General features: G+C 50.3%; 1 protein-coding gene across 3 annotated transcripts in view; it reads right to left on the bottom strand.

The window, feature by feature from the left end:
• Nucleotides 1-24131, bottom strand: part of insrb (insulin receptor b) — a 191678-nt gene that overhangs the window by 105451 nt on the left and 62096 nt on the right. For 2 of the 3 annotated variants that reach the window (XM_039002959.1, XM_039002961.1), the window contains exon 2: nucleotides 21942-22484. In XM_039002959.1, coding sequence (XP_038858887.1) covers nucleotides 21942-22484 — 543 coding nt within the window. Of the gene's footprint in view, nucleotides 1-21941; nucleotides 22485-23706 lie in introns of all 3 variants that reach the window. The other variant, XM_039002962.1, reaches the window with a different exon arrangement.

The following is a 24131-nucleotide window of genomic DNA, read 5'->3' on the forward strand; positions in this document are numbered from 1 at the left end:
GTTCAATGTCAGCGGATGAGAGACGGAGCCCGCTCAATGTCAGCGGATTAGAGAGAGAGAGAGACGGAGCACGTTCAATGTCAGCGGATGAGAGACGGAGCCCGCTCAATGTCAGCGGATGAGAGAGAGAGACGGAGCCCGCTCAATGTCAGCGGATTAGAGAGAGAGAGAGACGGAGCACGTTCAATGTCAGCGGATGAGAGACGGAGCCCGCTCAATGTCAGCGGATGAGAGAGAGAGACGGAGCCCGCTCAATGTCAGCGGATGAGAGAGACGGAGCCCGCTCAATGTCAGCGGATGAGAGAGACGGAGCCCGCTCAATGTCAGCGGATGAGAGAGACGGAGCCCGTTCAATGTCAGCGGATGAGAGACGGAGCCCGCTCAATGTCAGCGGATGAGAGAGAGAGACGGAGCCCGCTCAATGTCAGCGGATGAGAGAGACGGAGCCCGCTCAATGTCAGCGGATGAGAGAGACGGAGCCCGTTCAATGTCAGCGGATGAGAGACGGAGCCCGCTCAATGTCAGCGGATGAGAGAGAGAGACGGAGCCCGCTCAATGTCAGCGGATGAGAGTGAGAGAGACGGAGCCCGCTCAATGTCAGCGGATGAGAGACGGAGCCCGCTCAATGTCAGCGGATGAGAGAGAGAGAGACGGAGCCCGCTCAATGTCAGCGGATGAGAGAGAGAGAGACGGAGCCCGCTCAATGTCAGCGGATGAGAGTGAGAGAGACGGAGCCCGCTCAATGTCAGCGGATGAGAGTGAGAGAGACGGAGCCCGCTCAATGTCAGCGGATTAGAGAGAGAGAGAGACGGAGCACGTTCAATGTCAGCGGATGAGAGACGGAGCCCGCTCAATGTCAGCGGATGAGAGAGAGAGACGGAGCCCGCTCAATGTCAGCGGATGAGAGAGACGGAGCCCGCTCAATGTCAGCGGATGAGAGAGACGGAGCCCGCTCAATGTCAGCGGATGAGAGAGACGGAGCCCGTTCAATGTCAGTGGATGAGAGACGGAGCCCGCTCAATGTCAGCGGATGAGAGAGAGAGACGGAGCCCGCTCAATGTCAGCGGATGAGAGAGACGGAGCCCGCTCAATGTCAGCGGATGAGAGAGACGGAGCCCGTTCAATGTCAGCGGATGAGAGACGGAGCCCGCTCAATGTCAGCGGATGAGACAGAGAGACGGAGCCCGCTCAATGTCAGCGGATGAGAGAGACGGAGCCCGCTCAATGTCAGCGGATGAGAGAGACGGAGCCCGCTCAATGTCAGTGGATGAGAGAGAGAGAGACGGAGCCCGCTCAATGTCAGCGGATGAGAGAGACGGAGCCCGCTCAATGTCAGCGGATGAGAGACGGAGCCCGCTCAATGTCAGCGGATGAGAGTGAGAGAGACGGAGCCCGCTCAATGTCAGCGGATGAGAGAGACGGAGCCCGCTCAATGTCAGCGGATGAGAGAGACGGAGCCCGCTCAATGTCAGCGGATGAGAGCCGGAGCCCGCTCAATGTCAGCGGATGAGAGTGAGAGAGACGGAGCCCGCTCAATGTCAGCGGATGAGAGTGAGAGAGACGGAGCCCGCTCAATGTCAGTGGATGAGAGAGAGAGACGGAGCCCGCTCAATGTCAGCGGATGAGAGAGACGGAGCCCGCTCAATGTCAGCGGATGAGAGACGGAGCCCGCTCAATGTCAGCGGATGAGAGTGAGAGAGACGGAGCCCGCTCAATGTCAGCGGATGAGAGACGGAGCCCGCTCAATGTCAGCGGATGAGAGAGACGGAGCCCGCTCAATGTCAGCGGATGAGAGACGGAGCCCGCTCAATGTCAGCGGATGAGAGTGAGAGAGACGGAGCCCGCTCAATGTCAGCGGATGAGAGACGGAGCCCGCTCAATGTCAGCGGATGAGAGAGAGAGACGGAGCCCGCTCAATGTCAGCGGATGAGAGTGAGAGAGACGGAGCCCGCTCAATGTCAGCGGATGAGTGTGAGAGAGACGGAGCCCGCTCAATGTCAGCGGATGAGAGACGGAGCCCGCTCAATGTCAGCGGATGAGAGAGAGACGGAGCCCGCTCAATGTCAGCGGATTAGAGAGAGAGAGAGACGGAGCACGTTCAATGTCAGCGGATGAGAGACGGAGCCCGCTCAATGTCAGCGGATGAGAGAGACGGAGCCCGCTCAATGTCAGCGGATGAGAGAGACGGAGCCCGCTCAATGTCAGCGGATGAGAGAGACGGAGCCCGCTCAATGTCAGCGGATGTGAGAGATGGAGCCCGTTCAATGTCAGCGGATGAGAGACGGAGCCCGCTCAATGTCAGCGGATGAGAGAGAGAGACGGAGCCCGCTCAATGTCAGCGGATGAGAGAGACGGAGCCCGCTCAATGTCAGCGGATGAGAGAGACGGAGCCCGTTCAATGTCAGCGGATGAGAGACGGAGCCCGCTCAATGTCAGCGGATGAGACAGAGAGACGGAGCCCGCTCAATGTCAGCGGATGAGAGAGACGGAGCCCGCTCAATGTCAGCGGATGAGAGAGACGGAGCCCGCTCAATGTCAGTGGATGAGAGAGAGAGAGACGGAGCCCGCTCAATGTCAGCGGATGAGAGAGACGGAGCCCGCTCAATGTCAGCGGATGAGAGACGGAGCCCGCTCAATGTCAGCGGATGAGAGTGAGAGAGACGGAGCCCGCTCAATGTCAGCGGATGAGAGAGACGGAGCCCGCTCAATGTCAGCGGATGAGAGAGACGGAGCCCGCTCAATGTCAGCGGATGAGAGCCGGAGCCCGCTCAATGTCAGCGGATGAGAGTGAGAGAGACGGAGCCCGCTCAATGTCAGCGGATGAGAGTGAGAGAGACGGAGCCCGCTCAATGTCAGTGGATGAGAGAGAGAGACGGAGCCCGCTCAATGTCAGCGGATGAGAGAGACGGAGCCCGCTCAATGTCAGCGGATGAGAGACGGAGCCCGCTCAATGTCAGCGGATGAGAGTGAGAGAGACGGAGCCCGCTCAATGTCAGCGGATGAGAGACGGAGCCCGCTCAATGTCAGCGGATGAGAGAGACGGAGCCCGCTCAATGTCAGCGGATGAGAGACGGAGCCCGCTCAATGTCAGCGGATGAGAGTGAGAGAGACGGAGCCCGCTCAATGTCAGCGGATGAGAGACGGAGCCCGCTCAATGTCAGCGGATGAGAGAGAGAGACGGAGCCCGCTCAATGTCAGCGGATGAGAGTGAGAGAGACGGAGCCCGCTCAATGTCAGCGGATGAGTGTGAGAGAGACGGAGCCCGCTCAATGTCAGCGGATGAGAGACGGAGCCCGCTCAATGTCAGCGGATGAGAGAGAGACGGAGCCCGCTCAATGTCAGCGGATTAGAGAGAGAGAGAGACGGAGCACGTTCAATGTCAGCGGATGAGAGACGGAGCCCGCTCAATGTCAGCGGATGAGAGAGACGGAGCCCGCTCAATGTCAGCGGATGAGAGAGACGGAGCCCGCTCAATGTCAGCGGATGAGAGAGACGGAGCCCGCTCAATGTCAGCGGATGAGAGAGACGGAGCCCGTTCAATGTCAGCGGATGAGAGACGGAGCCCGCTCAATGTCAGCGGATGAGAGAGAGAGAGACGGAGCCCGCTCAATGTCAGCGGATGAGAGAGAGAGACGGAGCCCGCTCAATGTCAGCGGATGAGAGAGACGGAGCCCGCTCAATGTCAGCGGATGAGAGAGACGGAGCCCGCTCAATGTCAGTGGATGAGAGTGAGAGAGACGGAGCCCGCTCAATGTCAGTGGATGAGAGACGGAGCCCGCTCAATGTCAGCGGATGAGAGAGACGGAGCCCGCTCAATGTCAGCGGATGAGAGAGACGGAGCCCGCTCAATGTCAGCGGATGAGAGAGACGGAGCCCGCTCAATGTCAGCGGATGAGAGAGACGGAGCCCGCTCAATGTCAGCGGATGAGAGAGACGGAGCCCGCTCAATGTCAGTGGATGAGAGTGAGAGAGACGGAGCCCGCTCAATGTCAGTGGATGAGAGAGAGAGACGGAGCCCGCTCAATGTCAGCGGATGAGAGAGAGAGACGGAGCCCGCTCAATGTCAGCGGATGAGAGAGACGGAGCCCGCTCAATGTCAGCGGATGAGAGACGGAGCCCGCTCAATGTCAGCGGATGAGAGTGAGAGAGACGGAGCCCGCTCAATGTCAGCGGATGAGAGACGGAGCCCGCTCAATGTCAGCGGATGAGAGACGGAGCCCGCTCAATGTCAGCGGATGAGAGAGAGAGACGGAGCCCGCTCAATGTCAGCGGATTAGAGAGAGAGAGAGACGGAGCACGTTCAATGTCAGCGGATGAGAGACGGAGCCCGCTCAATGTCAGCGGATGAGAGAGAGAGACGGAGCCCGCTCAATGTCAGCGGATGAGAGAGACGGAGCCCGCTCAATGTCAGCGGATGAGAGAGACGGAGCCCGCTCAATGTCAGCGGATGAGAGACGGAGCCCGCTCAATGTCAGCGGATGAGAGAGAGAGACGGAGCCCGCTCAATGTCAGCGGATGAGAGTGAGAGAGACGGAGCCCGCTCAATGTCAGCGGATGAGAGACGGAGCCCGCTCAATGTCAGCGGATGAGAGAGACGGAGCCCGCTCAATGTCAGCGGATGAGAGAGACGGAGCCCGCTCAATGTCAGCGGATGAGAGAGACGGAGCCCGCTCAATGTCAGCGGATGAGAGACGGAGCCCGCTCAATGTCAGCGGATGAGAGTGAGAGAGACGGAGCCCGCTCAATGTCAGCGGATGAGAGACGGAGCCCGCTCAATGTCAGCGGATGAGAGAGAGAGACGGAGCCCGCTCAATGTCAGCGGATGAGAGACAGAGCCCGTTCAATGTCAGCGGATGAGAGAGAGAGACGGAGCCCGCTCAATGTCAGCGGATGAGAGAGACGGAGCCCGCTCAATGTCAGCGGATGAGAGTGAGAGAGACGGAGCCCGCTCAATGTCAGCGGATGAGAGACGGAGCCCGCTCAATGTCAGCGGATGAGAGACGGAGCCCGCTCAATGTCAGCGGATGAGAGAGACGGAGCCCGCTCAATGTCAGCGGATGAGAGACGGAGCCCGCTCAATGTCAGCGGATGAGAGACGGAGCCCGCTCAATGTCAGCGGATGAGAGTGAGAGAGACGGAGCCCGCTCAATGTCAGCGGATGAGAGAGAGAGACGGAGCCCGCTCAATGTCAGCGGATGAGAGTGAGAGAGACGGAGCCCGCTCAATGTCAGCGGATGAGAGTGAGAGAGACGGAGCCCGCTCAATGTCAGCGGATGAGAGTGAGAGAGACGGAGCCCGCTCAATGTCAGCGGATGAGAGTGAGAGAGACGGAGCCCGCTCAATGTCAGCGGATGAGAGAGAGAGACGGAGCCCGCTCAATGTCAGCGGATGAGAGAGACGGAGCCCGCTCAATGTCAGCTGATGAGAGACGGAGCCCGCTCAATGTCAGCGGATGAGAGAGAGACGGAGCCCGCTCAATGTCAGCGGATGAGAGAGAGAGAGAGACGGAGCCCGCTCAATGTCAGCGGATGAGAGAGAGAGAGAGACGGAGCCCGCTCAATGTCAGCGGATGAGAGACGGAGCCCGCTCAATGTTAGCGGATGAGAGAGACGGAGCCCGCTCAATGTCAGCGGATGAGAGAGAGAGAGAGACGGAGCCCGCTCAATGTCAGCGGATGAGAGAGAGAGAGAGACGGAGCCCGCTCAATGTCAGCGGATGAGAGAGAGAGACGGAGCCCGCTCAATGTCAGCGGATGAGAGAGAGAGACGGAGCCCGCTCAATGTCAGCGGATGAGAGACGGAGCCCGCTCAATGTCAGCGGATGAGAGAGAGAGACGGAGCCCGCTCAATGTCAGCGGATGAGAGAGAGAGACGGAGCCCGCTCAATGTCAGTGGATGAGAGTAAGAGAGACGGAGCCCGTTCAATGTCAGTGGATGAGAGTGAGAGACGGAGCCCGCTCAATGTCAGCGGATGAGAGACGGAGCCCGCTCAATGTCAGCGGATGAGAGAGAGAGACGGAGCCCGCTCAATGTCAGCGGATGAGAGTGAGAGAGATGGAGCCCGCTCAATGGCAGTGGATGAGAGTGAGGGAGATGGAGCCCGCTCAATGTCAGCGGATGAGAGAGAGAGAGATGGAGCCCGCTCAATGTCAGCGGATGAGAGAGAGAGAGATGGAGCCTGCTCAATGTCAGCGGATGAGAGAGAGAGAGATGGAGCCCGCTCAATGTCAGCGGATGAGAGAGAGAGAGATGGAGCCTGCTCAATGTCAGTGGATCAGAGTGAGAGAGATGGAGCCTGCTCAATGTCAGCGGATGAGAGAGAGAGAGATGGAGCCTGCTCAATGTCAGCGGATGAGAGAGAGAGAGATGGAGCCCGCTCAATGTCAGCGGATGAGAGTGAGAGAGATGGAGCCTGCTCAATGTCAGTGGATGAGAGTGAGAGATGGAGCCTGCTCAATGTCAGTGGATGAGAGATGGAGCCTGCTCAATGGAAAGCGGGTGAGAGAGAGATGGAGATGACCCGTAATGAGTTTGCAGCCCTGAAGGAGAGAACTATAAAGAGAAGGGCACTGATCTGAGGAGAAGCAAGGTGTGTGTTAGGAGAGAAACCTCTTAGCAGGACAGAGGGGAGTGAGGGGAGAATCTAAAACAGTTTCTCATCACTAGACTACAGGACATCTGTATCCAGGAGCACTAGGGCCTGTTGGTAGCCAATAGCAACAGTAGGGTTTTTTCCCAACCAATGGTCGGTCACATGTTCAGGAAAAACTCACAAAAGCAAAGAACGATACAACACAAGCCTTCGGGGTAAAATAAAAATCACAGCTTTCATGCTAAAGCTTCTCTTAATGACGTTTCAGAAGCAGTGCAGCCCCTGGTTAGCTACTAACCTAGCGCTAGCTACTAACCTAGCGCTTTCATATGCTTTGGTGCGCTTTCCTCTTTCTAATGAAGCCAAGACAGATGGTCAAAAATGTACAAAATTCTACTACAAAATACCATAAAGATCAATGTATCAAAATACACAAATATCATTCTTGCTATGTCATTCTTGCTATGTACAAAAAGTGCTGAAAACCCCATCAAATGAAAGCTGACAGTATGCACTTTAACCTCCTAGTATTTGTAATATTTCTACGTTTAGGAGTACACAGCCAAAACAAGAAAAAAAGGTGTCACTGTCCCAATACTTTTGGAGCTCACTGTACATGTAACAGATGACTCCCCATCTCTGGTCGCAGACAATCACAAGGTTGTGTATTTATTGAACCTTTGTTTAACGAGGCAAATCAGTTAAGAACCAATTCTTATTTACAATGACGGTCCTAGGAACAGTGGGTTAACTGCCTTGTTCAAGGGGCAGAACGACTGATTTGATCCTTGTCAGCTCGGGGGATTCGATCTAGCAACCTTTCGGTTACTAGTCCAACGCTCTCTAACCACTAGGCTACCGGCACGCCCCTTTAATTAGAAATGAAAAGACAGTCAACTCAGTGATTTAAAGATGTCCTCCAGCAATTTTGGAACTTTTACTGTTGAAAAGCGATATCCTAAGTATAAATAAGTACAGACACTAATGGGGTAAAAAAATTAATTGTAGTTGCAGACGACTGCAAACGTCAAGGAGTAGGAGTTGGTCTGGTGCCAGGTGTGAGGACCATCACCGACCCAGAGGATTGGGTGATCTCGCTCTCACATCCGGCCGTGATTGGGAGTCCCATAGGGCGGGGCACAATTGGCCCAGCGTCGTCCGGGTTTGGCCGGGGTAGGCCGTCATTTTAAATAAGAATTTGTTCTTAACAGACTTGCCTAGTTAAATATATACACTACCGGTCAAAAGTTTTAGAACACCTACTCATTCAAGGGTTTTTCTATATTTTGACTATTTTCTACATTGTAGAATAATAGTGAAGTCATCAAATCTATGAAATAACACATAAGGAATCATGTAGGAACCAACAAAGTGTTAAACAAATCAAAATATATTTTATGTGATATCTCATAGCTTTGATCTCTTCACTATTATTCTACAATGTAGAAAATAGTCAAAATAAAGAAAAACCCTTGAATGAGTAGGTGTTCTAAAACTTTTGACCGGTAGTGTATTTTTTTTATACATTTTGTTTAGGAAATCAGGTGATAAATGAGCTGAAAAGACGAGTTCCACTTTAAATAAAAATGTATACTTTTCAGTTTATTGAGATGTCACTTTTTCAGTTATGAAATTGGAATTTTCATTTTACTTCCGGATTTGACTGCATTCAATTCGAATTCACCCCAAACCTACTCGGTGATGGGGGATGACAATGGTGCCCTGTGTGGTTGGCAGGCGGGTGAGGTGCCTGAAAAACAGTTAGAGCCAACAAAAGAGCACAGCCCTACGAACTTCGACCTGGAAAGCTCCCTCTGTTGCGCTAGAGTCTGTCTATGGGGCCAAACATTCACAATAACAGAACACCGTGTGCCAGAGGAACAGATATCACTCATCTTGGAGGGGACCTGCTGTTGGTCTCTCTCTCTCTCCCTCTCCATCCACTTAGCCACTCGGAGAGCATTGCTCTATTCATTAGAGGACTTTCCTCCATCTCCCTCCCTATCAGGACACCTCAGGTGACAGAAACCTTGTTAAAGGCAGTTACCAAGGTTTCTAAAACAACATCAAACACTTGCCCACATGTTACTATTTATGAACCCCCCCTTCTGGTCTGGAACAAACCTAAAGCTATTCACAAAAGACCAGAGGATGTTACTGGAACAAACCTAAAGCTATTCACAAAAGACCAGAGGACGTTACTGGAACAAACCTAAAGCTATTCACAAAGACCAGAGGACGTTACTGGAACAAACCTAAAGCTATTCACAAAAGACCAGAGGACGTTACTGGAACAAACCTAAAGCTATTCACAAAAGACCAGAGGACGTTACTGGAACAAACCTAAAGCTATTCACAAAAGACCAGAGGACGTTACTGGAACAAACCTAAAGCTATTCACAAAGACCAGAGGACGTTACTGGAACAAACCTAAAGCTATTCACAAAAGACCAGAGGACGTTACTGGAACAAACCTAAAGCTATTCACAAAAGACCAGAGGACGTTACTGGAACAAACTAATAGAAAATTCCATAGCTATTTACAAAAAAAGTATTATTATTATTTTTTTTAAATGTGTATTTAACTAGGCAAGTCAGTTAAGAACAAATTCTTATTTACAATGACAGCCTTTACAACATTACAACATGCAATAAGATTTTACTGAGTTACAGTTCATATAAGGAAATCAGTCAATAGAAATCAATTCATTACATCCTAATCTAAGGTTTCACATGACTGGGAATACAGATATGCATCTGTTGGTCACAGATACCTTAAAAAAAAAGGTAGGGGTGTGGATCAGAAAACCAGTCAGTATCTGGTGTGACCATCATTTACCTCCATGCAGCGAGACACATCTCCTTCACATAGAGTTGATCAGGCTGTTGATTGTGGCCTGTGGAATGTTGTCCCACTCATCTTTAATGGCTGTGAGACAGAGCTGGATATTGGTGGCAACTGGAACACACTGTCGTACACGTTGATCCAGAGCATCCCAAACGTGCTCAATGGGTGACATGTCTGGTGAGTATGCAGGCGATGGAAGAACTGGGACATTTTCAGCTTCCAGGAATTGTGTACAGATCCTTGCGACATGGGGCCGTGCATTATCATGCTGAAACATGAGGTGATGGCGGCGGATGAATGGCACGAAATCGGGCCTCAGGATCTCGTCACTGTATCTCTGTGCACTCAAATTGCCATCGATTCATCCGTGAAGAGCACACTTCTCCAATGTGCCAATGGCCATCAAAAGTGAGCATCTGCCCACTGAAGTCGGTTACGATGCCAAACTGCAGTCAGGTCAAGACCCTGGTGAGGACGACGGACACGCAGATGAGCTTCCCTAAGACGGTTTCTGACAGTTTGTGCAGAAATTCTTTGGTTGTGCAAACCCACAGTTTCATCAGCTGTCCGGATGACTGGTCTCAGACGATGCCACAGGTGAAGAAGCCAGATGTGGAGGTCCTGGGCTGGCGTGGTTACACGTGGCCTGCGGTTCTGAGGTCAGTTGGACGTACTGCGAAATTCTGTAAAAGGTGGCTGATGGGAGAGAAATGAACATTAAATTCTCTAGCTAAAGCTCTGGTAGACATTCCTGCAGTCAGCATACCAATTGCACACATCTGTGGCATTGTGTTGTGACAACTGCACATTTTAGAGTGACCTTTTATTGTCCCCAGCACAAAGTGCACCTGTGTAATGACCAGCTGTTTAATCAGTTTCTTGATATGCCACACCTGTCAGGTGGATGGATTATCTTGGTTAAAGGAGAAATGCTCACTAACAGGGAGGTAAACAAATTTGTGCACAAAATATTTTTGGGAGTACGAAAAATTTCTGGTATCATTTTTCAGCTCATTTTTCAGCTCACTGATCCAGGAAATGCATGAAATCTAGGCCAGTTCATTTATTTATATATTTCTAAGACTGTTGCATATTGATTTTAGGTCTGAGCATTATCCCCACGCCACAGTACACGTATGGCTACGTACAGTTACAGTTAGCATTGAGACAGTGACACATTTGTTGTTGTTTTGGCTCTGATGCTACTACCATGGTTATGGACAATCCTGAATGAATCGTGAATAATGAGTGAGAAAGTTAGACACACAAATATCACCCCCCAGAAAAATGCTTATCTCCCCTGTTAGTGTAATGGTGAGAGGTTAGCATGTCTTAGCGGTATGATATAAAATGCTAACCTCCCCTGTTATTGTAATGGTGAGAGGTTAGCATGTCCTGGGGGTATGATATAAAATGCTAGCCTCCCCTGTTATTTTAATGGTGAGAGGTTAGCATGTCTTAGGGGTATGATATAAAATGCTAACCTCCCTTGGTGTTGTAATGGTGAGAGGTTAGCATGTCTTAGCGGTATGATATAAAATGCTAACCTCCCCTGTTATTGTAATGGTGAGAGGTTAGCATGTCTTAGGGGTGTGATATAAAATGCTAACCTCCCCTGTTATTGGAATGGTGAGAGGTTAGCATGTCCTTGGGGGTATGATATAAAATGCTAACCTCCCCTGTTATTGTAATGGTGAGAGGTTAGCATGTCCTGGGGGTATGATACATGCCAAAGGTTGGCATGTCTTAGGGGTATGATATTTGCGAGTCTGTAGCTTTCATTATTCACGATTCATTCAGGACTATCTGTAATCATGGCTGCATCCACATTCATGTAGACGTTTTAACATATTCTACTCTTATTTACAAAAAAAGTGACACAGAAATTAATGGGAAATAATGTATTATTGGGCACAAAATAACCGGAAACAAACAGCAAATTTCTAGAATCACAAGCTTGATGTAGTCATTTTATGCTATGAATATGGGACCAAATCCTAAACTTTTGACTACTTTAGTACACATAAGCGAATTTGTCCCAATACCTTTGGGGGGACTATGTACAGAAAGTGCTGTAATTTCTAAACGGTTCACCCGATATGGATGAAAATACCCTCAAAATAAAGCTGACGGTCTGCACTTTAACCTCATAGTCATTGTTTGATTTCAAATCAAAAGCGCTGGAGTACAGAGCAAAACACTTTTTTTTTTACTTTTTATTTTTATTTTTAAGTGTCACTGTCCCAATACTTGGAGCTTACTGAACACATGGAGAAACACCACGCCAGCTCCACTCAATCAACCAGAAAACCCACAGCGACTAGTGACAGCTTGTAAAACCAGAGGAAATTGCAGCCTGAGCAAAACCTACTAGAAGAATGACCTCCTCCACTCCTCTATGCTAGCTAGGCTACCTGCCCGTTACCGTACAGAAACAGACGGCGCTGCCTGGCCAATGAATGTCACTTCTCATCAGTCTACTAATGACCAAGGACTATTTTAAAATGACATTTGTTCCTTTTAGCATCTTCTTCCAACTGCCACACACTCAAAACACTTCGCCTACGTCCCAAATAGAACCATATTCCCCATTTAGTGCACTACCTTTGACCAGGGTCCATAGGGCAGTGCACTATATAGAGAATAGGGTGCCATTTGGGACTCAGATGGATTGTTTCCATCTCCTGTGTCTGTGGATATTAAGTGGTCTCTGTGATGTGAGGGGGAAGCATGGTTGAGCCATAGCAGCACTTAGTTACTACTCTAGTCCAGGCACTGTACTGACTGAACACAGTAAAAACACCACAATTACTACTCCCTACAGAGTTTAGTTAGTCCCTACAGAGTTTAGTTAGTCCCTACAGAGTTTAGTTAGTCCCTACAGAGTTTAGTTAGTCCCTACAGAGTTTAGTTAGTCCCTACAGAGTTTCCACTCAACCATTAAGTTTAAAGCTCCATCTAATGTACTGTACCTCCACGTGTGGAAGTCTTCATTCACTCTAATTAAAGATAGCACACTCATACCCAGCGGAGGGGGACAGAGAGAGAGACAAAGACAGAGAGAGAGCGACAGAGACGAGCCGCATGTGTGCATACTGTTGGTACATTGCGCAACCACGCAAGTAAATAACACCCCGCCCGCTCCATTAGTTACATGAGGTGCCTTTCAGAAGTCAAAGACAAACCCGTCTAGTACTGCTCCAGAGCGGTAGAGGAGGACGTAATGCAGGAAATGTGGAGGGGGCTTGGGCAATGGTGGAGGGGTAGATAGAACACGTGTCAGATGAAAGGAGGGAACAGGAGCTCTCGCGCGCTCTCCTTGGCTGAGGACACACACCGTCTCACACACACACACACACACACCTTGCTGTACATGTGAGAGGCATTGCATAATGTTTTAGAAATGGCTCCAGCGTTGCCGTACACCGCTTGACTAAACTAGTGCCCATCACATGATGGGGAGAAGACCGTCACAGCTGCTGCCCTTTCCCTAGCCAGGGACGCCACTCTCTCATAGTGACGCTGCCCGTTCCCTAGCCAGGCACGCCACTCTCTCATAGTGACGCTGCCCGTTCCCTAGCCAGGGACGCCACTCTCCTCATAGTGACGCTGCCCGTTCCCTAGCCAGGCACGCCACTCTCCTCATAGTGACGATGCCCGTTCCCTAGCCAGGGACGCCACTCTCTCATAGTGACGCTGCCCTTTCCCTAGCCAGGGACGCCACTCTCTCATAGTGACGCTGCCCGTTCCCTAGCCAGGCACGCCACTCTCTCATAGTGACGCTGCCCTTTCCCTAGCCAGGGACGCCACTCTCTCATAGTGACGCTGCCCGTTCCCTAGCCAGGCACGCCACTCTCTCATAGTGACGCTGCCCGTTCCCTAGCCAGGCACGCCACTCTCTCATAGAGACGCTGCCCGTTCCCTAGCCAGGGACGCCACTCTCCTCATAGTGACGCTGCCCGTTCCCTAGCCAGGGACGCCACTCTCTCATAGTGACGCTGCCCGTTCCCTAGCCAGGGACGCCACTCTCTCATAGTGACGCTGCCCGTTCCCTAGCCAGGCACGCCACTCTCTCATAGTGACGCTGCCCGTTCCCTAGCCAGGGACGCCACTCTCCTCATAGTGACGCTGCCCTTTCCCTAGCCAGGGACGCCACTCTCTCATAGTGACGCTGCCCGTTCCCTAGCCAGGGACGCCACTCTCCTCATAGTGACGCTGCCCGTTCCCTAGCCAGGGACGCCACTCTCTCATAGTGATGCTGCCCGTTCCCTAGCCAGGGACGCCACTCTCTCATAGTGATGCTGCCCGTTCCCTAGCCAGGCACGCCACTCTCTCATAGTGACGCTGCCCTTTCCCTAGCCAGGGACGCCACTCTCCTCATAGTGACGCTGCCCGTTCCCTAGCCAGGGACGCCACTCTCTCATAGTGACGCTGCCCGTTCCCTAGCCAGGCACGCCACTCTCTCATAGTGACGCTGCCCGTTCCCTAGCCAGGCACGCCACTCTCTCATAGTGACGCTGCCCTTTCCCTAGCCAGGCACGCCACTCTCTCATAGTGACGCTGCCCGTTCCCTAGCCAGGCACGCCACTCTCTCATAGTGACGCTGCCCGTTCCCTAGCCAGGGACGCCACTCTCTCATAGTGACGCTGCCCTTTCCCTAGCCAGGGACGCCACTCTCTCATAGTGACGCTGCCCTTTCCCTAGCCAGGGACGCCACTCTCTCATAGTGACGCTGCCCTTTCCCTAGCCAGGGACGCCACTCTCTCATAGTGACGCTGCTCTTTCCCTAGCCAGGGACGCCACTCTCTCATAGTGACGCTGCCCTTTCCCTAGCCAGGGACGCCACTCTCTCATAGTGACGCTGCCCGTTCCCTAGCCAGGGACGCCACTCTCTCATAGTGACGCTGCCCGTTCCCTAGCCAGGGACGCCACTCTCTCATAGTGACGCTGCCCGTTCCCTAGCCAGGGACGCCACTCTCTCATAGTGACGCTGCCCTTTCCCTAGCCAGGGACGCCACTCTCTCATAGTGACGCTGCCCGTTCCCTAGCCAGGCACGCCACTCTCTCATAGTGACGCTGCCCTTTCCCTAGCCAGGGACGCCACTCTCTCATAGTGACGCTGCCCGTTCCCTAGCCAGGGACGCCACTCTCTCATAGTGACGCTGCCCGTTCCCTAGCCAGGCACGCCACTCTCTCATAGTGACGCTGCCCGTTCCCTAGCCAGGCACGCCACTCTCTCATAGTGACGCTGCCCGTTCCCTAGCCAGGGACGCCACTCTCCTCATAGTGACGCTGCCCTTTCCCTAGCCAGGCACGCCACTCTCTCATAGTGACGCTGCCCGTTCCCTAGCCAGGGACGCCACTCTCTCATAGTGACGCTGCCCGTTCCCTAGCCAGGGACGCCACTCTCTCATAGTGACGCTGCCCGTTCCCTAGCCAGGGACGCCACTCTCTCATAGTGACGCTGCCCGTTCCCTAGCCAGGGACGCCACTCTCTCATAGTGACGCTGCCCTTTCCCTAGCCAGGGACGCCACTCTCCTCATAGTGACGTTGCCCTTTCCCTAGCCAGGGACGCCACTCTCTCATAGTGACGCTGCCCGTTCCCTAGCCAGGGACGCCACTCTCTCATAGTGACGCTGCCCGTTCCCTAGCCAGGGACGCCACTCTCTCATAGTGACGCTGCCCGTTCCCTAGCCAGGCACGCCACTCTCTCATAGTGACGCTGCCCGTTCCCTAGCCAGGCACGCCACTCTCTCATAGTGACGCTGCCCGTTCCCTAGCCAGGCACGCCACTCTCTCATAGTGACGCTGCCCGTTCCCTAGCCAGGGACGCCACTCTCCTCATAGTGACGCTGCCCTTTCCCTAGCCAGGCACGCCACTCTCTCATAGTGACGCTGCCCGTTCCCTAGCCAGGGACGCCACTCTCTCATAGTGACGCTGCCCGTTCCCTAGCCAGGGACGCCACTCTCTCATAGTGACGCTGCCCGTTCCCTAGCCAGGGACGCCACTCTCTCATAGTGACGCTGCCCTTTCCCTAGCCAGGGACGCCACTCTCCTCATAGTGACGCTGCCCTTTCCCTAGCCAGGGACGCCACTCTCTCATAGTGACGCTGCCCGTTCCCTAGCCAGGGACGCCACTCTCTCATAGTGACGCTGCCCGTTCCCTAGCCAGGGACGCCACTCTCTCATAGTGACGCTGCCCTTTCCCTAGCCAGGGACGCCACTCTCTCATAGTGACGCTGCCCGTTCCCTAGCCAGGCACGCCACTCTCTCATAGTGACGCTGCCCGTTCCCTAGCCAGGGACGCCACTCTCTCATAGTGACGCTGCCCGTTCCCTAGCCAGGGACGCCACTCTCTCATAGTGACGCTGCCCGTTCCCTAGCCAGGGACGCCACTCTCTCATAGTGACGCTGCCCGTTCCCTAGCCAGGGACGCCACTCTCTCATAGTGACGCTGCCCGTTCCCTAGCCAGGCACGCCACTCTCTCATAGTGACGCTGCCCGTTCCCTAGCCAGGGACGCCACTCTCTCATAGTGACGCTGCCCGTTCCCTAGCCAGGCACGCCACTCTCTCATAGTGACGCTGCCCGTTCCCTAGCCAGGGACGCCACTCTCTCATAGTGACGCTGCCCGTTCCCTAGCCAGGCACGCCACTCTCTCATAGTGACGCTGCCCGTTCCCTAGCCAGGCACGCCACTCTCTCATAGTGACGCTGCCCGTTCCCTAGCCAGGGACGCCACTCTCCTCATAGTGACGCTGCCCGTTCCCTAGCCAGGGACGCCACTCTCTCATAGTGATGCTGCCCTTTCCCTAGCCAGGGACGCCACTCTCCTCATAGTGACGCTGCCCGTTCCCTAGCCAGGGACGCCACTCTCCTCATAGTGACGCTGCCCTTTCCCTAGCCAGGGACGCCACTCTCTCATAGTGACGCTGCCCGTTCCCTAGCCAGGGACGCCACTCTCTCATAGTGACGCTGCCCGTTCCCTAGCCAGGGACGCCACTCTCCTCATAGTGACGCTGCCCTTTCCCTAGCCAGGGACGCCACTCTCTCATAGTGACGCTGCCCGTTCCCTAGCCAGGCACGCCACTCTCTCATAGTGACGCTGCCCGTTCCCTAGCCAGGCATGCCACTCTCTCATAGTGACGCTGCCCGTTCCCTAGCCAGGCACGCCACTCTCTCATAGTGACGCTGCCCGTTCCCTAGCCAGGGACGCCACTCTCCTCATAGTGACGCTGCCCGTTCCCTAGCCAGGGACGCCACTCTCTCATAGTGATGCTGCCCTTTCCCTAGCCAGGGACGCCACTCTCCTCATAGTGACGCTGCCCGTTCCCTAGCCAGGGACGCCACTCTCCTCATAGTGACGCTGCCCTTTCCCTAGCCAGGGACGCCACTCTCTCATAGTGACGCTGCCCGTTCCCTAGCCAGGGACGCCACTCTCTCATAGTGACGCTGCCCGTTCCCTAGCCAGGGACGCCACTCTCCTCATAGTGACGCTGCCCTTTCCCTAGCCAGGGACGCCACTCTCTCATAGTGACGCTGCCCGTTCCCTAGCCAGGCACGCCACTCTCTCATAGTGACGCTGCCCGTTCCCTAGCCAGGCACGCCACTCTCTCATAGTGACGCTGCCCGTTCCCTAGCCAGGCACGCCACTCTCTCATAGTGACGCTGCCCGTTCCCTAGCCAGGCACGCCACTCTCTCATATGGTATGGTGATAACATGGTACGGTGATAACATGGTACGGTGATAACATGGTATGGTGAGGTCTCTCAGTACGGTGATAACATGGTACGGTGATAACATGGTACGGTGATAACATGGTATGGTGAGGTCTCTCAGTATGGTGATTATATGGTACGGTGATAACATGGTACGGTGATAACATGGTACGGTGATAACATGGTATGGTGAGGTCTCTCAGTACGGTGATAACATGGTACGGTGATAACATGGTACGGTGATAATATGGTATGGTGATAATATGGTACGGTGATAACATGGTACGGTGATAACATGGTATGGTGAGGTCTCTCAGTACGGTGATAACATGGTACGGTGATAACATGGTACGGTGATAACATGGTACGGTGATAACATGGTATGGTGAGGTCTCTCAGTACGGTGATAACATGGTACGGTGATAACATGGTACGGTGATAATATGGTATGGTGATAATATGGTACGGTGATAACATGGTACGGTGATAATATGGTATGGTGATAATATGGTACGGTGATAACATGGTACGGTGATAACATGGTATGGTGAGGTCTCTCAGTACGGTGATAACATGGTACGGTGATAACATGGTACGGTGATAACATGGTACGGCGATAATATGGTATGGTGAGGTCTCTCAGTATAGTGATAATATGGTATGGTGATATATGGTATGGTGATAATATGGTATGGTGATAATATGGTATGGTGATAATATGGTATGGTGATAATATGGTATGGTGATAATATGATATGGTGATATATGGTATGGTGATAATATGATATGGTCTCTCAGTATGGTGGTAACACGGTATGGTGGTAACACGGTATGGTGGTAATACGGTATGGTGGTAACACGGTATGGTGGTAACACGGTATGGTGGTAATACGGTATGGTGGTAATACGGTATGGTGATAATACGGTATGGTGATAATACGGTATGGTGGTAATACGGTATGGTGGTAATACGGTATGGTGATAATACGGTATGGTGATAACATGGTATGGTGAGGTCTCTCAGTATAGTGGTAATATGGTGTGGTGATAATACGGTATGGTGATAACATGGTATGGTGATAACATGGTATGGTGATAACATGGTATGGTGATAATATGGTATGGTGAGGTCTCTCAGTATGGTGATTATATGGTACGGTGATAACATGGTACGGTGATAACATGGTACGGTGATAACATGGTATGGTGAGGTCTCTCAGTATGGTGATTATATGGTACGGTGATAACATGGTACGGCGATAATATGGTATGGTGAGGTCTCTCAGTATAGTGATAATATGGTATGGTGATATATGGTATGGTGATAATATGGTATGGTGATAATATGGTATGGTGATAATATGGTATGGTGATATGGTACGGTGATATTATGGTACGGTGATATTATGGTACGGTGATATTATGGTACGGTGATATTATGGTATGTGAGGTCCCTCAGTATGGTGATATATGGTATGGTGATAATATGATATGGTCTCTCAGTATGGTGGTAACACGGTATGGTGGTAATACGGTATGGTGGTAACACGGTATGGTGGTAATACGGTATGGTGATATATGGTATGGTGATAATATGATATGGTCTCTCAGTATGGTGGTAACACGGTATGGTGGTAACACGGTATGGTGGTAATACGGTATGGTGGTAATACGGTATGGTGGTAATACGGTATGGTGATAATACGGTATGGTGATAATACGGTATGGTGATAATACGGTATGGTGATAATACGGTATGGTGATAACATGGTATGGTGATAATATGGTATGGTGAGGTCTCTCAGTATAGTGGTAATATGGTGTGGTGATAATACGGTATGGTGATAACATGGTATGGTGATAACATGGTATGGTGATAACATGGTATAGTGATAACATGGTATAGTGAGGTCTCTCAGTATGGTGATAATACGGTATGGTGACAATATGGTACGGTGATAATATGGTACGGTGATAATATGGTACGGTGATAATATGGTATCGTAATCTCCCTCAGTATAGTGATATGGTATCGTAATGTCCCCCAGTATCGTGATATGGTATCGTAATGTCCCCCAGTATCGTGATATGGTATCGTAATGGCCCTCAGTATCGTGATATGGCATCGTGAGGTCCCTCAGTATCGTGATATGGTATCGTAATGGCCCTCAGTATCGTGATATGGCATCGTGAGGTCCCTCAGTATCGTGATATGGTATCGTAATGGCCCTCAGTATCGTGATATGGTATCGTGAGGTCCCTGGCAATTCCCAGCCCTACACTCTCACTGCCTCCATCTCTCCCTCTCATTTGTTCACTCTATCACTCATTAGCCAGTCCGCTAGCTAGAATCCCTCTATAGTAGCTTCCCTCTGTGGAGAGTAAGGTCTCTTTTTAAGACCTGGCGTCATACTTTAGATGTTGTGATTTTTTTTAACAGCATATTTAAAAATAAGTATAAGCTATCATTAATGGTTCTGACTGACGTAGGCCTGTCAGATTCTAGTGTTCGTTCCACACACACACACACACACACACACACACACACACACACACCTTACACTAAACAAGATGGAAGAATAGAATCAAAGAAAGAATGGTAGAGAATTCTTCAAATAATAGATTTCTATATTTCCAGAGACATTCAGTTAGTTGGGGGGGCTAAGACATAAGAACAGACACAAAAGCTGTAATCGGGAATGAATGTGAAAATATAAATACGACCGTTGAGGTTGTTAAATACTTTGAACACTAGTCTGAGCCCTAGAAACAACAGACGCTATAATCCCCTTCACAAAATAATAACAATTCTCAGTGCCTTACAATAGCAGCCATTTTGTCTATCTCTGCACCGGGAAGACTGACTGACCGACCGACTGTTACTAGCTTGTGTTATATAGACTGACTGTTACTAGTAGGGCTGGGAATTGCCAGGGACCTCACGATACAATGTCACGATACTTAGGTGTCGATACGATATGTATTGCGATTCGATACTGTGATTTCTTTTTTCTCGATTCGATGTTCCAAACATATTGTTCACCAAATGTTCTCTGCAGAGGGACGAGAGTGAGACAAGGTTTGATCAGTCATGGAAATAAAAGTGCTGAAAACACATTGGCTCCCTATTTAAAAAGATGACGAAGAACAAGCTATGAAGGACCAATGTTGGAAGATTTGGCGCAGTCAAATAGCTATAAGATTCAATACATCAAAAACAATGTCCCGACATGTAACTATGGGTTATCTTCCCGCATCACTAGTTACTAGCTTGTGTTAGACAGTTACAAGATTGTGTTTTACTTTATTTCATAGGACGCCAAGACGTAAGCTAATCTTCCTGAGGTCCAACAAACAGACAATAGCATATACTAGTTGAGTGAACTAGCCTGTGTTCTAACAGACAGATACTAGTTGAGTGAATTAGCCTGTGTTCTAACAGACAGATACTAGTTGAGTGAATTAGCCTGTGTTCTAACAGACAGATACTAGTTGAGTGAACTAGCCTGTGTTCTAACAGACAGATACTAGTTGAGTGAATTAGCCTGTGTTCTAACAGACAGATACTAGTTGAGTGAACTAGCCTGTGTTCTAACAGACAGATACTAGTTGAGTGAACATTGTTCATTCAGATACTAGTTGAGTGAACTAGCCTGTGTTCTAACAGACAGATACTAGTTGAGTGAACTAGCCTGTGATCTAACAGACAGATACTAGCTGAGAACTCAAATCTAATCTATTTTTATTTGTCACATGCGCCAAATACAATAGGTGTAGACCTTACCGTGAAATGCTTACTTACAAGCCCTTAACCAACAATACAGTTTTTAAAAAAAATTAAAAAACAATGTTACTTTAGTTTAAGTAACACAATAAAATAACAATAATGAGGCTATATACAGGGGGTGAACTAGTGTTCTAACAGACAGACACTAGTTGAGTAAACCGAGTCAATGTGCGGGGGTACAGGTTAGTCGAGGTAATTTGTACATGTAGGTAGGGGTATAGTGACTATGCATAGACAAACAGCGAGTAGCAGCAGTGTAAAAATAAAACTGACTCTTACAGACACACAAACAAACTGATTTATACATACACTGAGCCGTCATATAAACTAACACACACACACACACTGATCCGTCACACTGAGAAGAGAGGGGATGACAGCAGGGGAGAGCACAGGCTGCGCCTTTCCCCATCAAATGCATTTTCACTATCCAATGATAGTCTGCCTGATAACTTTAGATTGCAAACTAGGTATCCCCCCCCCCCCCTCATCCCAGATGGGGAGTAGGCATTACCCGTGGCGTACTATAGAAAGAACAACGATCCCTCGCTGTTATGAACATGATTCATCCGAATGAAACGCTCTCTTCCGTAATCATCTGTCTGCCGCTCTCTCATCCACCCTGATACCTAACAGACAGACAGCTCCAGAGACTTCCTGCTTTACAGGAGATGAAACGACATCAGAGGAGAAGTCACACATCCAGAGGCAGAGTTCAACTTCTCCTACGTGTAACAATATATAACACCTTATCTCAAATCTACAAGTTGACACAGGTAACACGGATTCAATTGGATGAAAATGCCAAGCACACAGGCATACACCTTCATAGATGCACATTATTCCAACTGAACATATGGCAGGTATCAGGAAAGGAACCAAAAGAAAACGGAGTGGGACAACCAATGTTTTAGATATTGACATTTCTATTCACTACTCTGTATTGTGTGTTCTTTACCAGACTGAGTAACTAAAACAAATAAATAGACCACTTACTTCTCTGGCAGTGGTTCTGAGTCCAGCAGCGCTCTCCAAATTGTCCGTTGATGGTGGTCTGTGGGCAGGTTGTCTTCCCCTGGGCCGTGCCCGGACACACGTCCCCACACTCCTGGCTGTTCTTATTGGACACGATGTAGTTGTCCTCCACCGTGTCCAGAATCTTGGACCAGTCCAGGGTAGAGAGGTAGCAGAGGTCCGGGTTCTTCTCCAACCTCACGGCTCCTCTAGTGATGTTCATGAGGCTGTGGAGCCCCAGCTCCTTCAGGTGCACCATCTCAAACAGAACTAGGGCGTAGTTGAAGAACAGGTTGTTGCCTCGGATCACCGTCAGGTTGGGGAACAGGTCGCTGAGGGATTCCAGACCGTAGACCCTGAACAGGAGGAGGTAGTCGGTGACCACGGTCAGCTTGGGGTAGCTGATTCCCCTGAAGTCCTCAGTCTTGAACATGAGGAGGATCTTCAAATGGCCCTCGATCACCGTGCAGTTCTCTAACAACTGCAGGTTGGTCATGTTGTTACGGATGTCCTTACTCTGACAGACTGGAGAAGAGAGAAGAGGAGACATGTCAGTAGACGATCTTGATAAGCAGCGGTTCATTGAATGACAGTAATTTAACTGATTCAAGACAAGAACATAGAAATAAGTTGCAGTAACGTCGGTTAGTGTTGGTTTTATGACACACGGATGAGATACCATCTTGCCTTCTCTCTTCCAGCTACAACCATGAAACACTAATATTTGACACAAGAGAATCAAGCCATTCATAGGGCCGCTGCATTCTCTTAGACAGCTACTGCACGGCAGCACTTGGACTTCCCCTCAGTAAGGTTACAGACTCTTACCTGAATTATGTGTGTTATTTCATAGTTTTGATGTATATATAATAGCAGAAATGTATGTATGCATGTATATGTATGTGAATACATACATACATACATACATACATACATACATACATACATACATACATACATACACATATAAACATACATTATTTTTTTTTAAATATATCTTCCTTCATTACTTTCTAACCCTACCACCCCTCCCTTAATTGGAGTAAACTAGTGATAATGGTAATGCCAGGAATAAAAAGCCTGGAAGGCAACTTTTCATAATCTATACTGAACAAAAATATGAACGCAACATATAAAGTGTTGGTCCCACACTTTCAGGAGCTGAAATAAAAGATCTCAGAAATGTTCCATACGCACAAAAAGCTTATTTCACTCAAATTGTGTGCACAAATGTGTTTACGTCCCTGTTAGTGAGCATTTCTCATTTGCCAAGATAATCCATCCACCTGACAGGTGTGGCATATCAAGCTGATTAAACAGCATGATACTTACATAGGTGCACCTTGTACTGGGGACAATAAAAGGCCACCCTAAAATGTATTAAAAGTTGTCACACAACACAATGCCACAGATGTCTCAAGTTTTGAGGGAGCGTGCAATTGGCATGCTGACTCCAGGAATGTCCACCAGAGCTGTTGTCAGATAATTTAATGTTAATTTCTCTACCATAGGCCACCTCCAACGTTTTATAGAATGTGGCAGTACGTCCAACCAGCCTCACGACCGCAGACCACGTGTAACCACGCCAACCCAGTACCTCCACATCTGGCTGCTTCACCTGCGGGTTCGTCTGAGACCAGACACCTGAACAGCTGATGAAACTGCGGGTTTGCACAACCGAAAAATTCCTGCACAAACTGACAGAAAACATCTCAGGGAAGCACATCTGCGTGCCCGTCGTCCTTACCAGGGTCTTGACCTGACTGCAGTTCAGCGTCATAACCGACTTCAGTGGGCAAATGTTCACCTTGAATGGCAACTGGCACGCTGGAGAAGTGTGCTCTTCACGGATGAATCCTGTTTTCAACTGTACCAGCGGGTACGGCGTCGAGTGAGCGAGCGGTTTGCTGATGTCAACATTGTGCTCCCTTGGTGGTGGTGGGGTTATGGTATGGGCAGGCATAAGCTACGGACAACGAACACAATTACATTTTATGGATGGCAATATTGTCAGTACCATTGTTGTGCCATTTCACCTGCCGCCATCACCTCATGTTTCAGCATGATAAATGCACGATCCCATGTCGCATCTGTACACAATTCCTGGAAGTTGAAAATATCCCAGTTCTTCCATGGCCTGCATACTCACCAGACATGTCAACCATTGAGCAT

Source organism: Salvelinus namaycush, chromosome 10 (assembly GCF_016432855.1).
Source record: "Salvelinus namaycush isolate Seneca chromosome 10, SaNama_1.0, whole genome shotgun sequence".
Classification (NCBI taxonomy): domain Eukaryota; kingdom Metazoa; phylum Chordata; class Actinopteri; order Salmoniformes; family Salmonidae; genus Salvelinus; species Salvelinus namaycush.